Source organism: Dermacentor silvarum, chromosome 4 (genome assembly GCF_013339745.2).
Source record: "Dermacentor silvarum isolate Dsil-2018 chromosome 4, BIME_Dsil_1.4, whole genome shotgun sequence".
NCBI lineage: Eukaryota > Metazoa > Arthropoda > Arachnida > Ixodida > Ixodidae > Dermacentor > Dermacentor silvarum.
Window position 1 is genome coordinate 188,114,551 of NC_051157.2, and position 17,670 is coordinate 188,132,220.

At 51.0% G+C, this 17,670-nt stretch overlaps 1 protein-coding gene across 1 annotated transcript in view; it reads left to right on the forward strand.

Moving 5' to 3' along the window:
• The window catches only part of LOC125944871 (uncharacterized), a 78,078-nt gene that overhangs the window by 53,288 nt on the left and 7,120 nt on the right, over positions 1-17,670 (forward strand). Inside the window, exon 5 of the mRNA XM_049666290.1 lies at positions 16,642-16,770. Within this exon, the coding sequence (XP_049522247.1) occupies positions 16,642-16,770 (129 nt within the window). The remainder of the gene's footprint in view (positions 1-16,641; positions 16,771-17,670) is intronic.

Below are 17,670 nucleotides of genomic sequence, written 5' to 3' on the forward strand. Positions count from 1 at the left end.
CAAGTATGAACAGCCGTACCAGTTTAAGTAGTGTGGGCGGTAAGCAAGTGGTCCAACTTTGGCCGGGTGGCTGAATCGGGTGACAGACAGACAAACAGACAGACAGACAGACAGACAGACCAAATTTTCAGCGTTTAAGTTCCCCAAGAAAGACTATCGTCTTTAAAAGTTGGTGGCGCCACCGGCGCTTTCTCCCGAATGAGCGGTCCCACGCGCCAGCCGGACACTTGTCGCGTCGGAGACCCTACCGCTGCTGCATCGAGCTTTGACAGGCGGATACTCGGTGGCGGCCACACTGATATTATTCTCCACCGATCTATTGTAAATAAAATTGAAAAAGAGCGGCGGAAATAATGCAAACGACTCTACAACAACGGTGCGTCGAGCAGACAACAGTTACTCAGCCCGTGAGCTCGCGTCAGTCAATTAGCGCTGCCGAAACAGCCGGAGCCAACGTTTATTGGCCGAAGATTCAGAATAAGGCGATGACAGCGTCGCCACAATTTCAACGTTTTTTTGCTTCACCATCGGCGCTTGCCAAGGCGTCCGCTGGACCCACTCTCCCATTCTAGTACAATCTAACCTGGTCGAGGAAGATGACCGCCACCTTCATGATCGGGTCGAGGAAGACGCTCATTGCGTCCGCCATGATGCGGCCCTCGACGCTCAGACATGGCGTCTACTTGCAGGACGCTAAGTTGCTGCATCAGCCTGTCCGTCCGCTCGTCTTCACTGGCAACTTGGATGTCTTTTTATTGCGATAGCAATTATATGGACACTCAAAAGCATATTTCTGCCGTCGCCGTCGCCGTGAGGTTCCGTATGACGTCAATGGAGATGAAATCGTCGCCGCGCGCCGAACGCTGTATGTGCGAGTGAAAGGGAGCGAAGGACGCGCGCTTTCACGGGGAGTGAACGCACGGCGGAGAACAAACGCGCGAGGAGACGCCGCTTGCCTCCGGAGGGTACGGACGCGCTCCACATAGGCTCCGTTATTTTTCACTCTTCGTGGCGGATAATCGACTGCGAATGGCCTGAATTCTACCAGAATCGGTCTGTGAAGGTGCCCGGCACCGGTCTGCTCCGTGTTTCGATCATTTCCGTCCAGATTTACCTATTTTTCGTCGATTTTCCTCCGACGCCGGGCTGGCCCGGGCCGCCGGGCCTAACGAACGCCGCCGGCTGCTCATCGCCCCGTCTCACCTCCGCGTACGCGTCGCAAGATGCCGTACCACGTCGAGGGAGAAGAGCTTTCGCCCCAAGAATTTGAGGATGACCCACGCTGGTCCCGAGCCATTCGGGCCCGCAACAAGATCTACCCCGCGCTGAAGCAAGCGCCGGCGAGTGACACGTCAGCGCTATCCGGATCCCCGGCAGGTCCAGGCAAGCCTGCCGCCCCGCCGCAAGGCAAGTCTGCTTCGCCGAAGTTGAAGAAACACCCTCCTCTACCCCGGCTACCGGCCACGGACTTCAAGATTGTTTTCCGACCGCGCGGGGGCCTCGATCTTCGACCCGTCAACGGAGGTGCTCTCCTCCCGATCCTCTGCGCTGGAGCAGAGATTGACTACAATCAAGCGAGGAGCCAAGACAAGCTCCGGATTAACCCACACAACAACTCTCTCACTGTGAGTACGCCCTCCGAACCCCGAATGAAGCGATACGTTCAGCTCCAAGGCCTACAGCTCAACGACCAACAGTACCCGATGAAGGCATATGTCGCTGCCCCCGACAACGCAATCAAGGGAATCCTGTACAACGCCGTGTACAACCAGTCTCAAGAGGAGATATTCGAAGACCTAGTGGCTCTTAACCCAAGCCGCACCTTCACCATCGCCGACGCATGCCAGCTTGGTTGCACCAAGTCCATCTTGGTGACTTTCATCAACACCACTGAAGTCCCACGGCAGCTGAACTTCTACGGCGCCGTCTACTCCTGCCACCCATTCAAGGCTAAAGTTGAGGCTTGCTTCAACTGTCGCAAGCCAGGACATCGTGCCGACGTCTGCCCAAAAGAGCGCACCGGTCTTTGTCCACGCTGCGGCATAGCCCATCCAGTAAAGCCAACGCCGGACTGCACACCCAAGTACATACTTTGCGGTGGAGCGCACTTCACGGGGACCTGGCGCTGCAAGGTCCGCTTCGACCGCTCCGGCAACTCAAGCAACAACACTGCCAAATCCACCACCTGGACAACACCACCAGCGAGTCCACCCCCTGTGTCTCCACCCGAGAGTTCCAGAAACTCAAGAAGTCACCACCGATCCCCTTCAAGGTCCAGAAGCCGTTCGAGAACAAGCTCCCGACAAGGCCGCCATCGAAGCCGTTCGGTGTCGTTCCCGCCACTCCCAGGGCAAAAAGACCAGAACATCGAGAAATAGGTGAGCTGGTTTCCGCAACTTTCTTCGCTCGAGAAAGAAAACGCGGAGCTCAGAGCACAGTTAACTCACCAAAGCCGCGAAATTTCCGAACTAAAACAGCAATTGCAGGCCCTTCTAAGGCGAGATCACTCCCCGGTAATGTTGCCGCCAGTGGTGCAGCCCCGGACACGTCCCGACGTTCCTGGATCCTCATCCGCCTCACCCTCGCGCGCCACGTCACCCACACGCAGTCCTCCTGCCAAAAGGAAATCCAATACTGAGAATGAACTGGCGCCTCAGCCGGTTGCCGAGCAGCTCGCACTCATAACGACGTCACTACAGACGCTCGAACGTGCTCTACACTCTCTCCGCTCAGACACAGCTAGCTGGATGACTAATATATCCACCCGCTTCGAAGCCATTGAAAAGCGCCAATGCGCACAAGAAGCTTCATACTCTCAATTACAAACCCAGGTAAACGAGCATTTCTCCAGAGGTCGCATTCAGCGCCCCACGCCCTCCGATCCCTCCGTAATCGCTCAACATGGCTGCGAAACATCACAGCATTAGAGTGTGGCAGTGGAATTGCAGGGGTTTCCGTGCTAAACGGGACAACCTGCAACTCCACCTTCAAAACCTTCCCCCCGGAGAAATCCCAACAATCATCGCCTTACAGGAAACTCTGGTCTCTGTCAAACTCAGGAATTACACCGTATACGAACCCACCAACGAACCCCAAACTAGAATAGCAACCTTAATCCACCGTATTTTTACCGCCGTTGAGCACCCCCTAGAGGTAGCCGACATTGACGGTATCCTACTCGAACTCCTCCCCCGCACACGCAAGACCACCAGCGTCTACATTCTCAACCTCTACAGCCCACCTAAAAGCCCTCCAGCCCATCTCATTGAGGCTATGCGCAAAGCCCTTGTCCTCAGTTCAGGCAGTCCCCTTCTGGTTGTGGGTGACTTCAACGCAAACCACATCAGTTGGGGCTACCGCAAAAACTGTCGTAAAGGCACAGCCGTTTGCACTTTTGTCCAAAATGAAGGCTTCTCACTCCTCAATGACATTTCCTTCCCCACCCGCATTGGATCTAGCGTCCAACACAACACCAGCCCCGACCTCACACTCTCGAAACACATCAGAGATGGTCGCTGGACCAACACCATGCATTCCCTCGGAAGCGATCACTACATCCTCTGCACCGAGTTCAGTATCTCCTCTCTCGCACCGCCCAAGCGACGTGCAGTCCGCGTGGTCGACTGGGATAAGTTTCGCCGACTCCAGCAGACGGCCCCGGACACAATCGCGGATCTCGACGCTTGGGCAACCTCGCTAACGCAACATGTAGAACAAGCAACATCCACCATTCCCGAGCCGGAAGAAGTAGCGGCAGCGGATAGCCGACTCCTTCACATGTGGGAAGCCCATGCCAGCCTTCAAAAGCGCTGGCTAGCTCAAAAACACAACCGATCCCTGAAACGGCGCATAGCCCGCCTCGTTGCTGAGATTGAGGCCCATGCCAGCAATCTTGCTCACCAGCGATGGGGGCAGGTGTGTGACCGCATGAGCGGCAATCTTGGTCTCAAAGACACCTGGTCCTTCCTGCGTTTTCTCTTAGATCCAGGTCACACAAAGGCCACTCAACGCAAGAACGTTACCCGCATACTACACCAGCTACCTTTGGAGGACGACGCCCTCCTTCAGGCTCTCAAAGACCAATACCTTACCACCAGCACGCCCATCCCCCTACCCTCCTACACCGGTGCTCCTAACCCGGCCTTGGATGAGGAAATCTCCACATCCGAGGTCCGAGCGGCAATGCACCGTCTTCGAACAACATCGGCTCCGGGAGCTGACCGAATTACAAACAAAATGCTCCGTAACCTAGATGACCTATCAATCAAAGCAATTAAGGACCTTTTCAACCAATGCTGGCGTAATGGCACACTCCCAGCGCAGTGGACACACGCCCGCATCACTTTCATTCCCAAACCAGGCAAACGTCTCGAAATCAAGAACCTCAGACCTATCTCCCTCACCTCATGCTTAGGCAAGCTCTTCGAACACGTCGTCCTTGGTAGACTCCAGAACCATATGGACGACAACAACCTTTTCCCCGACACCATGATCGGCTTTCGCCCGCACCTCTCCACCCAAGACGTAATGCTACAACTTTCAGAAGATGTCCTACACCCCCGACACGCTAAACGCACTCGTGCCATCCTAGCTCTTGACCTAACCAAAGCCTTTGAGAATGTACACCATGCGGCCATCCTGGAAGCGCTATCCTCACTCCAGGTCGGCAAACGCACTCATCAGTACATTGCGGCCTTTCTTCGCCACCGCACAGCTGAGATAACCTTCGGATCTCTTTCCTCACTTACATTCCCCCTAGGCAGCCGACGCACCCCCCAAGGATCAGTCCTTTCTCCTCTCCTTTTCAACATCACCCTAATCCCCATAGCACGCGCCCTGGCCTCCATTCCCACTCTCTCGCACTCTTTTTACGCGGACGACATCACACTGTGGACCACCACAGGCAGTGTTGGCGCTATGGAAGAGACACTGCAGGCAGGAGCTGACATAGTGGCAGCCTGTGCAGCCCAAGTCGGTTTAGCCTGTTCCCCCACCAAATCTGAACTCCTCGTCCTCCGCCCCCCCCCCCCCCAAGGGACGACTAGATATCGGACCTCCACCCACATTGACAGTGACCATTGACGGCAATCCCATTCCCGAGGTTCATAAGGTTCGCATCCTTGGTATCCTCCTTCAAAACAATGGCAAGAACACTGCCACTATTTCCAAACTCACGGCCACCATTCACCAGACGGTACGACTCATCCGCCGCATAGCTAACCGACACCGAGGCATGCGCGAACATGATCTCAGACGGCTAGTACAAGCCTTCGTTCTCAGTAGGGTAGTGTACTCATTGCCCTACCTTTTCCTCTCCCGGGTAGAAGAAGATAAAGTCAACGCCCTTATTCGACAGGCTTACAAAGCGGCCCTCAACCTGCCCCGATACACATCAAACGAAAGGCTCCTCCACATGGGGGTCCACAACACCCTCGCAGAACTTAATGAAGCTCACCGCTCGGCCCAACTCGAGCGGCTCTCTTCCACCGCTGCTGGCCGACGCATTTTGACCCGCATTGGCCTCAACGCCCCTGGATACTGCCTCTCGCAGAACACTCTTCCACCCCAGATCCACCGTCTACTCACGATACATCCCCTCCCCAAAAACATGCACCCGGAGCACCACACGGCTCGCAGAGCGGCCCGTGCGGAGGCTCTTCACAAGCATTACGGCACGCGAACAGATACCGTCTATGTCGACGCCGCCTCTTACTCCTCATCCCCAGCCTTCGCCATAAGCGTCGTCTCCAACTCCCTGATCCCGCAGGTCATTGGCTCGGTCTTCGCCACCTCCTCTATGGAGGCCGAGGAGGCAGCCATTGCCCTGGCTATCTCCTCCACCTCTGCCACTCACATCTTTAGTGATTCCAAGACCACGGTCCGCAACTTCACCCGCGGACGCATATCGGGCGCGGCTTCACGACTTCTAGCTCGGATCCCCCCCCCCCTTATGAGGCCGATCCAAATTTTATGGGTCCCTGCTCACGCGGGTCACCCCGGAAACGAGGCCGCCCATTCTCTAGCTCGAGGATTCGTCAGCCGAGCAGGGCAGGCCACCACCTGGGGAGACGCTCGCGAGCGCATGGTCTCATATCATGAAATGTCCCTTCATTACAGAGAGGAAAGACTCCGGTACCCACCACCACACAAATCTCTCACCAAACTGCAGCAGGTGACGTGGCGCCAGCTACAATCCCGCATTTTCCTCAACCCCGCCCATCTAGCACTAATACACCCGGGACTTTTCTCGCCTGAGTGCACACTCTGCGGTGCGCCTAAAGCGGATTTCCACCACATTCTATATTTATGCTCTGAGCTCCAACCACCTCCCAATTGGCAACTCACTGACCTCGAGCGATGGGAGGCTGCGGTGTCCAGCTCTGATCCGGCTGTGCAAAAACAGCTAACGGACTGGGCTTTAGTCGTCGCTGAGAAGCACCAGCTCCCAGCCACTGCACGCAGCCAAGAGCCAACCCATTCCTAAGGTGTAACCGCATAAGGCTCAAACGACTCAAAAAAGTTTTCACCACCACCAACAAACGCGCGTTCTGCGCTGTGCTCCCTTAAGGGCTGCAGAAGTAGGCGTCTCTTTCCTCCTCTACAATCACCATATATGTAGAGCAAACGTGCCTTCTTCCGACGCGCGACAGGCCGTGGGGGAGGGGGGGGGAGGGAAGGGAGGCAACGTTTAGCTGCGGCACCAAGTGCTTATTTATATCAGAGGCTCCGGCAACAGTCACCAACGCCGCACGCATTTTGAGCGAACGCTGGCAAAACGCCGACGGCGTCGACAACAGTTCTGCGTGTTGCCGGTGCTGCTGCATGTCCAAGTTTATACAGCTCATAAAGCTGCTATCATTACTCCGTATTGCTCTCTTCAAATTTGCTATCGCAATTGATGCTTCGCCTTTCAGGTGAAACTGCGACAACTTTTTACTGTAATGTCGCTGCCCCTCTGGAAGAAGCGGCGGAGCAGTTGATGTGACAGCAACCCACCGAGGATTTGGTCCTTCATCATTAAGTCGGTTGCTGCCCCGAACTTGCATCATTTTCACAGGCTTTGAATGTCCATTGAGACGTCGACCGTATACTCGTTAGAACTCTGGACTCTTCTTTTGAATTGTAGAGAAGTTTATATCTCGTCTTCGTGCGTTGAAAAGCATCTGTTCAACACCGCCAGTGCCTCTTCGTATGTGTCAACTGCTTCGGTGTCGCCGGTTCCTCCATCAATGACAGCCTACGTCTGGTCTTCAATCGCTCGAGAGAGAGATTATGGTTGTGAAGAGGAAGAGGCGTTATTTTCTGCACCTCTTTGGGGAGCACGACTCAGCGCCTTGGAGAAGACTAGCGCTCGAAAGTAGACGCTGACGCCCTCCACAGCCAAAGCATTGAAGAGCAACGCTTTCTCATGCGCCGGCGTGACGTCCCTGGCGGCGGCGTCGATAAAGACCTGCAAAACGCATCGTCATTTATTCCAGGAAATCACCGTCATGTCGAGGCATTGCAAGAAGGGTGGCGGGGGTATCTCTGCATTCATTGCGGAAGGTAGGAGCTGGAGATAATTGGCCCTTCCACTCCGTGAAGATGGTTAAACAGCGAAGCTAAAGCGTGTGGCCCCGGTGTTTACAACTCGGTTAATCCCGAGGGTTTATTGAAGCATTCCTCAATTATGAGGTTACACACACGTTCGGCTGCGACGGAGAAAACGACGTCCCTGACGGTATGCCCGCAGTCCACCGTTGTCGCTTGCGTTCGATGTCTCGAGTTTGCCCGACAGCGTGGTTAGCAGCATTCGTCCGTCATCGCCGCTTGCGATTTTTGGAAAATATATTGCTTCAAAATAAAATCTGTCCGTTACATAAAACAATGAATGACTCCTACTTCCTTAAGCTATGGCTGATACCCCCTCAAACGCGGTCTCGCCATTACGACGACAGAAGAGAAGTGAAATTCAATGCTGGAATGATTACCGGCCACGCAGCCACCTGTGGAAGCAGGTGACGGCGACTAACGCGGGAGCAGTGGCACGAGCGTGTACCGAGCACGAGAGCGAGTTTAAACCGAAGGGCACCAACAAGCCCGCTGCGGAAGAACACGATGATGCTCTAGCCACTGCTGCTGATGATAGTTTTCTGTACACAGACGATTTCGCCAGCCATATACGATTCCGCTTACCCATATAAACCTTCGCTTTAAAAGACAACCGCTTAAATACTTCCGATTGTCTACAACAACGAACCCTGGGGGCGGATGAATTTGGTTCCGAAACCGAAGTCGCTATATAATGCTAAGCACCGCGGCTTCAGCGCCTAACGGTCAGCTATGGCTCTCAGGGAGGACACCAATCAGACAAGGAAGGCGCACAACCTTTACTGAGACGCATCTAGGCTCCAACTACCGTTGGGAGCCTACATTCAACGCTGTTTGTTTATTATATGGTATTTAGGAGATGTTGACGCCTTTAATTGGCGCCGGCTACTCCTTTTCACATAGAGGTATGAAAGAAAAAAAAAGAATGAACTTAGACGCATTAAAATTAATTGTCAACTCCAAATCACAATAACACTAAGTCCCGTCACATAAGTGCACGAATACCACACTGATACTGAAAGTCAACTCAGAAACACAGCAACACAAAGTTCAGTCACAAAGGCGCATTAAGTTAAACACAAAATCCAGTCACATAACTACACTAATGTCACACTAAAGCTGAAAGTCCACTCAGAAAAAGGGCACACAAAGTTCAGTCACATAGCTGCACTAAAGTAAACACAAAGTCCGGTCACGTAATTATACTAAAATCACGGCACATAAGATAGCATGGATTCGGTTGAAATGAAAGTACATGATCTCAGGTGTGAATTGACCATAGAGTGAGTTTATCACAGATAAACACTCTTTTCAATAGTTTCCGAGAATATCGCTCGCTTCTAGAAATTTTTGGAGGGCGATTAACGCTCGTCTTTGCAACGAATATGTTGGCCAAGGATGTAATATCTTCCCGAGGCTGAAGGGCCTGCGGTCTAATGTCTCTAAATAACGTGCTAAACGTTGTCTGTGTGTGTAGTGTCGCGGACATTCTAACAGAAGATGCTGCACATCCTCATCCGCGTGACCATAAGTACATTCCGGACTATCAGCTCTTGAAATTTTTTGTAGAAAATGTTTTGTGTGCGCGGTACCGAGCCGCAGACGGTGAATAAGTGTTTCAAAGACTCTGGTCGTATTTAATGTGGACGGGATTTTAAATTGAACTGCAGGGCCAATGTGAAATAAATCTGAAGATTTCTAGTTCTGATCAAACCATGTCGCTTTGCAACCACGGACTGAGATCTGTCTTAGTATGTGCCGCAATTCTCCTTGCGTTAGAGGGAGACCGTGTGTGGGGGTATTAATATGCGTGCAATAATATACATGCAACACTGTGTTGAATGTAGGTTCCCTAAACTACTGCAGCTGCTAGTGCACCTCCCCGGTCAAGCCCGGCCGCGCGCCATAGGCGCAGATTGTTATTGCCTTGGTCAGGGATTGAATGGCTTGTTGCAGAGCTTCACCTCAATTCTATGTGACACCCGCACCATCAGATTAGGCGGAACCGCAAGTTATGCACATAAAGGTACCAGTTCGCGCTGAAACGCCATCATGCCTTGTAAATGCTGGAAGCCTTTACCATCTGGCATAGACCGTCGCACAAAGGCCGCGTCTATAGTCGCGAGTGGCTTGCGCGGGAGAAATGGCCATGCCAAGTAGAAATCCATCACCGGCACATGTAATTGTTAAGCCACCGTTTGCGAAATCAAGTACCAGGCTCCCACGCACAATAAACTCACGACCCAAAAACATAAGCACTCCCAGCCCAGGGCAATACCATATTTCCTCGCATAATGAACTCACAGTTTTTTTGTTGAAATATATGCGCAAAGTTGGGGTGTGCGTTTATTCTGCGGGGTAAAATTTTGCGTGATTTGCGCGCTCACGTCTAAAAATTTGGTCGTGGTTTAGCTCTGGTTAAACTTAGACGAGTAGTGATAGCTACAGACCCCCGGCTGCGCTTAGGCTTCGCTTGTAGTTAGACATATTGTTATTTAACTTAGTGGTTTCCCACTAGACTAAGAAGGGAGAGACGTCGTGGTCAACCAACGGGTAAAACCAACGGCAGGAGCGGTGGCCGCGCGGCGACCGCAACGAGCCGAGTCGCCGGAGAATCGGGGGCCGTGGTGTGACGTCACAGTGCGGCGACGGCGAAGAGGCGAAAACCTGGCGTAATGTAGCTCTCGCTACAAAAGTCGCAGTTTCGCCCGAAAGGCGAAGCATCGAGTGCAATAGCAAATGCCTAGAGAGCTATGCAAAGTGAGAATAGTACTTTTATCTACCGTATAAACTCACACTCGCACTCGCTATCAAAATGTTGGCCTGAGCAAGCGCGGCAGCAACAGCGAGCGAAGTGACCGTCGTGCCGTATATCGCCCCAACGAAAACTGAGCGACGATAACGGAGCACGCACAAAGGTATAAAGGCCAACCTCCATGGAGCGAAAAGGCGACGAACTTTCGGTGGCGGCCACTCGGCGACAGCCGCCCGCCGCCCGACGTCAGAAAAATGACTGTTCGCCGCCGATCCACTCTCTACAGATATTCGCCGCCCAGCGAACCGCCGCCGCCGGAAGTCGTCGCGCGCGGCGGAGAGCGTGGACCAATCGGACCACCGCGCAGAAGTTGACTTTCGTCGGTCGCCCGTCGACGGGACTTCCGGTTGTTGACGCTTGGCTACTGTTCGGCTATTTCCTACCTTCGTTTCAAACGCTTGTTTTCCAGCGCTGTTTCACCTCCTTGTTGGTTGTTCTGCCTCAATGTTCTAGTTAATAATATGTGGTCACTGCTCATTTTGTGTAGTCTATGTAGTTCGACGCTTCGCTTCCCGATGATGTTCTGCCAATTAATACCCGCAACATGATGCCTTGCGTACCGCCGTGTTTTGGAATGACGTTTGATTGAAGTTTGCAGGGCGTAGTTTACTGGCACATCCGAGAAAAACGCGAGCTGAAGCATCGCGTAGGTGCGGCATATGGGCGGCTCGCTACCTTAAGCGACAAAAGAGCCTTCTCGCAAGCCACGTACGTAAAACATGTCTACTGTAACATGGCGGCGGGCCCCACTGCCCGCTTCGAATTGAATTTGGCGTGGCTTTTGTACAATTCGTTTCTTACGTAGCAAATGACTGCGTAAACGGCTTTCGCTTAGTCTCAGGCCGCTTCGACGACAGTATATTACGGATAACCTTGTGGAGTTTTCGCGATCGCTTCTCGTTTCAAACGAAACGAAGCCTAACGAGGGAAACCTTCGATATGTCAGCGTCACATCGGTGAAATCGAGAGATACACGTGACGATGGCATATGGCATTTAAGATCGGAAGATCTCGCAGGCCAACTAAAACTGTAATAAACATGCGCTGCTTAGCGTATGCTGTACTATAGCGTAAAGCGTACGCTATTAGTTGCGTACGCTATACTAAAACTGTCTAATAACTTTCCGTGTTTCCTCGACAGCAGGGAAGGCTCGAAGGCGGAAGCTGACGGGAGAAAAACTCAGCTGCGCGCGAGCGGAGCTGTAAACAAACGCAGGGTGACAGATGAGGGATAAGTATTGACGAAATACCGACGTGCCGCGTATTCACACACACAAAAAAAGTTAGTCTAAATAGATTCCGGCTAACCGCGAACACTTACTTTACGCATTTGTTCAGGTCAGGTGCCTTATTTTACGTGTAAAAACATTGATTTACGCGCTGTTTTGCCTTCTGCTTTCATTCGCCAACGTCGCTTTCGTAGCCTATCTCGTCTGGCCGCAATGATTCCTCGTGGGCTGCGTCGACCGCATGGTTGGCGGCGTTCACCGGTTCTTCGTTGCATGGAGTGTGGTGTGACGAATTCGCGACGGCGCTTCGCGCTGGATTTTTCGTCACGTGAAATTCGTCGCGAAAGTTCGCTGCATGGAGGTTGGCCTTAAGCCGCCGTCGTACCTAGACTCAGCCCCTGACGCTGATCGCTTTCAAGATAGGGCGCACGTGGCCGATCAATGTGCAGTTGCGGCGCCACCTCCCTCCCGCCCCTCCCTCTGGCGCCATGCCTGCGACGAAACACGGTGCATTTCCTCCCCGCTTTCCTCCCTCAAACGCGGGAGATAGAGCCGCGATCGTCGGCGCCGACGACAAAAATGCAGCTGTTGTGTCCATAAGATTGCTATTGCAAGAAAAGTAGGAGACACGGTACCATTCGGCGTCCGATACGGCGTCCGATACAATCGTACCCACCGGACGCCATATCGGACATCAAATTTTACTGTGTCTTTCCTACTTCATGGCAGCAAGTTCAGGGTGGGTTGATTACGCGGGAGAAAAAAAATGCAAATTTTGAGCGCTAAAGTTGGGGGTGCTCATTATGCGAGTGCGTTCATTACGCAAGTAAAAGCGGTAGTTAAAACGCTGTCCAAACCTTTCACCCGCGAACGAGAGCTTCAGATTCGCAACTCGCAAGCGTGTATTACCGCTATTCTATTGTATGACCCCTATTTTGCTCGTCTTGCACAATTGAAAAACATTGCATATAGTTGGCAATAAAATGAGAACATTTGGCGTGAGGTACGGGAGAGTAATGAAATGGCGAAAGTAGCGCGTTCTACGCGGCAAAGATAAACACTCCCGCGGTATCCATTTGTGACTTAATACCGTGGGCTGCAGTGGTTTCCCTGGTGAGTTCGATGTGCTGAGGAACATGTCATTGTAGGACACTCACGGCGATAGTGTCCGGCTTGTCCCCATTCGTTGGAACAAGCCAGGCGCATGGCCTCCCTGAACACTGTCTGTACTTGCGGCCTATTAGCGGCACAAGAGGGACCTTTCGAATTTAGAGGATTTCGTTGACGGTGAGAGGGAGAAGACCAGGGTGGCGGGGAAGAACTGTCCCGGGAATTCTAGGGCCCCTGTCACTGCGGCGTCTTCCTGCTAGCTGGGACAAGAGAACCAAGTTGTCTGTTTGGGCTGACTGCATGATTTCGTTGTCATGGCCAGCTACCCTATCATTGTTCCCCTGCCTTGTACACGATCGCTCCAAGGCAAATTCTGCAGGAGGTTGTGAAGCCCAGTACTGCGCCAATAAGAGATGTTCCGCGTTGTGCCGGGCTGAACTTGCAAGCTTTTTGAGAAACGATAAGGGGAAGCCAAAGAGGTGCGACTAATAATTACCGAGGATAGTAGCACGGCAGAATGTTTGAGACATTTGTGACCTCGGCAGCTTTGGGATAAGTGCTTTCGAAAAGCTCCTGCATAGCTCCACCGTACTCAAGCAAACACTTTCGGACATTCAGCTCGATCAGATACAGTAGTCGTAGTCAACAGGCGGGAACCTCGACCAGAATTACAGGACAAATTGTTCGTAGGACACAATGGTTCCAGCCATCGCGCTGCGGCATCATGCAAGGCAACGGCAGGACCCGTCAGAAACAGTCCTGCTTTAGGACAAGTAACTCGTTGAGAAAATCAGCAACTCACTTGAGGCCGTGCGGGCCGGTAAAACTGGGAAAATCCAACGTTGATATCGTCTGCGCCAGGTCTGGCTGCGGCACTTTGAACCCTTTGTCATGGCGCCCATTTGCCTGAGCCGGGTCGTTGATGTCTCCCACTGCGGAGCGATCTCATGCAGAGGTTGCGAGGCTCTCACTTACGGTTGCTTACCGGCATTCGCTGTAGGCTCAGCGTCTCGTCGCAGCTCACCGGTCTCTGTAAGCTAGCCTGGCATGCCGAAGAACGGCTCTCCATTCGGGGAACAGAAAAAAGAGCGATATCATCAGAAGAGAGAAGAAAATCAAAGCCCCTTTCTTAAAGAAGGATGGTTAAACGCGAAGCTTTATCCCATGCAAATTGAATCAAAGTCAAACGCCAAAGCGACCATGCAACGAACCCAAGAAATGCTGAACGACACGATGCGATGCATATGTGATTTGATTGCTTGTTTAGGATTGTATTTCTTGAACATTGAAGTTGAATGAAGACATATATTGTGAAGTTTCATAGCCTTTATTTAGATCATGTAGCCGTTAATTACACGCACACTCACACTTTCATGGACGACTCTACACTTGCACAGTATTGCTGTGGCAGACTGGTCAGAGGCCCTGCCGCTGCTGATACGTGGGATCGGCCTTACGGGCACGATCGCGCTCGCGATTACGTTCGCGTACGGCAGCCTCTTCGGCCGTGCGCTGCACCCGCGACCTACCCATGGTAACGGCCGGGAATGCATTGCGGAGCGCGCGTGATGCAATGCAGATATATACAGTTCGTCTGGGTAGCGTGGGGTTGAAGTTCCCATTGTTCTTACAGGTACAACTGCGAATGTAAACTGTAGTGTTCTACGATACGTATGTCGTGCGCGTTGTTCTATTGTGTGCGCAGATGCGCAGACACTTGTCAAAGAGGCATAGGCGGTTGCGAGGGGTATAACAATGGACCATCCATCATACGTTTTGGCACCTGAGCTAAGTTACAACTGGCGGGAAACCGCCACGTACGTCGAGCCAACACCACGCACATTGAGCTAAAGATGATGCTGATGATTGTGTAAATAAGTTGGCTGTCCTGCAATGCGTTTTCGGCACTTACGAACGAATCAGTGAGACATAGAAAGCATTGCCTGAACAAAAAAAAAAGAAAAACGTAAGCCACGGCACAAGCAAAGCGGTAGCTCCCCGAAAGAAAGACAACTCCGCGTCAAAATGCCGAAAAGAGTCGTAACATGTAATACACCAAAACAAATGGACAAAATTTGGACACTCCAATTCTGAGAGACAGCAGCTGTCCTCATGATGCGAGCCCAAATGTGGACTCAGGACCGTGGCTACTGAGCTCACCGGCCAGCTTAGGCTCTGAGAGGCGATGCCAGGCGTACAAGCAGCGATCCCAATCCAGGTTCCAACTGCCACGGCTGTATCGCAGCTCCCCTGGCGACCTCAGCCGCGCGCAACGCGTGCAGGCTCTCGAGCGGGTATCATGATGATGATGGGGGCACGTAATGACAGCGACCTTCATACGGTTTGAGATTGGTGAAGTAGGCGTAAATAAAACTTCAGGCTTTACGCCAGTGCTCCAGCATTCCATTCACCCAGTAAGGGTCAATGAAAATACTTAAAGAGCGAGCTAAGGAGGCGATTGGCCCGTAGCTCTTTGTCTACATGCGGTCTTGAGCAAGGTGGCTGGCAAAGTATTGTTTCGGCATCAGCCTTATGCTGAAACAATGAAGAAGTTAGAAAGCATACACGGCGTTACCCAGGGAAATTCTAGCTGATGTTGTCTTCGTGGTAGGCGATGTTCAAAATTCGAGTTTATTAATCTGAGCCAACTAACTTTGTCTTACCAGTCTTGCTACTGTTGCATTACTAGTTTAAAAAACGTGTCAGGCGGTAGGTTTTAGAGCCTCATCCCTCGACCAAGCACTCCTATGCAGTACACATAAGGGAGACCAGACGTGCTTAGAAAGATCACATAACGCCATTATCAGCTTGATTAGTGCAAACCAGCGCTTCGAAACGCTTGGAAAGTGAGTCGCGTTGAAAGATAACAATATACGGTTAAGCATGAGAAGGAACGCTCTTCTACCTAACGATCACAGTTAAAGTTTTACGCATGAAAAATGTGTATGCAAGTGCGCTCTACCTCATTGGAAGTCAGGTGTGCAATTCTACAGTGCCCCAACGCTGACTGCAGGTGGCTCACCACTTTTTTGATGCTTTCATCTTGGCATCAGAAGGTGCGCAAGTTTAGCCCAATACAAAATACGGCAGCTGCATCTTGCCCCACTATGGCGTCAATCACGACTCAATACAAGAACTGTTACGGGGCCTTGTTGTCAGTTAGGACATATCACCCTGGAGGTACTTCGCGGCTATCGAGCTAGAAGAAGGGACCCCTTATATGTGCAAATTGTAACGAAACGGAAGTATTGTAAATATCAGAATAACACTAAAATTCTGAATAAAGGTGTCTTCAGTACTGCGGTCTCGCGCTACAATGACATTCGCATTACCGTCAGCAGTCATATTGAGATGGGTATTGCCAGAAATGTTTTTTATCAATATCTCGTAAGGTCCTAGTTAGGAGTAAGCTTTCTACTTGTGTGGCGTTATAAATAAAATATGGCTCTCTTTCTTTAAATTCCTGCATTGACTTATGGCGTCGTGCCGTTAAAAGTCTGCTGCTCTAGATCTGAAGGAGTTATCCGACCAAAGTAATAACTAAGGTAATAAACGTGAAACCGAAAGGTAACACCGAAAATAAATAGATGCTATCGAGCGACTTTATTCAAGATTTTATTATTATAATATCCACGTGATAAAATCTAGCAGCTCTGTCCACAATGCATGGCTTCAGAACGGCGCAACAAGGAAGACGACAGACGAAAGAACACACGAACACAAGCGCCGACTCACCAACTAAGGTTTATTCCACATCACAGAGCGCTTGTGTTCGTGTGTTCTTTCGTCTGTCGTCTTCCTTGTTGCGTCGTTCTGAAGCCATGCATCCGTACCAACTCGCCCAATTGTCAGTGCTGTCCACAATTACATAATACCACACTTTCACATTTCTCCTAGGTGAAACACGGGGGCTATAACGGAGAACCTGATTACAAAGGCGGTGTATGCCTATTAGGAAGATGTGCATATCAAAGAATTCCAAGAGGATGTGAACCTGTATACATGAGGGTAAAGTCTACTAAAGAGGTAGCCTTCATGATTTCTTTTGATCATTTCTTACGGGATATTGCTGGAATACACGACCTTGTGGCCAAATGTAGGTGTTGTTTTGCTTAAGCATTCAGCTACTTTTCTTGCTAGAGTAATTTTTAGAAGCTTAAAATCAATCGTTAGTTCTTACCAGATTAATATCGCTGTACTGTATAAATACCAAATCCTATGACACACTGACCTCTGAACGTCATAGTTCGCTTCTTTTTCTCTCTTCTTCATCTACCCTTTTTTCTTGTCACTATTTCCTTATGGAAGTATTTGCTTCGAGAAGTTTTTCAGCAGTGCAATAGGAAAGACCATGTCCGGGAGTTTATCTCGAGAAAAGGGGAAAAATAAGCAAACGTAAATTTACCGAAAAGAAAACGCAACAAACTTCTGACAATACTAGTGTTATGTTATGTTTGAGTGCATGAGGACTCCGAACGGACAACACTGATAAAAGAGACCGAATAAACAAGGAAATTGGCAGACGTTCCGGAATTTTTGCAAAACAAGCATTATCAAATGAATGAAAGATGACAAAGACAGTCTCATTCTTGAAGCGGTTGTCGTGGTTTCACTTGGGGATGAAAATTGCTTTTAGGCACGCCATTTTTGAGTTGGTCATATGCACAAAAAGATTTTATTGCGGCGGCGCAAAGCGATGCCGCTCCAAAGAGGAGGCCTTTGCTTATCGATTTACTTGCACACTTTGTTTTATAGATGTATAAGTATGAGTACGTATAGAAAATGAACATTTGGTAGCCTCCCCTTATCCAATAAACTTGGGTTTGTTAGCCCTCAAGATCTTCAAAACAAAATTACGTCGAAAGTTTTGAAAACATGGAGCATGTTCGCCTGCAGATTGAAACATAAGCTATATACTGCCTGCTC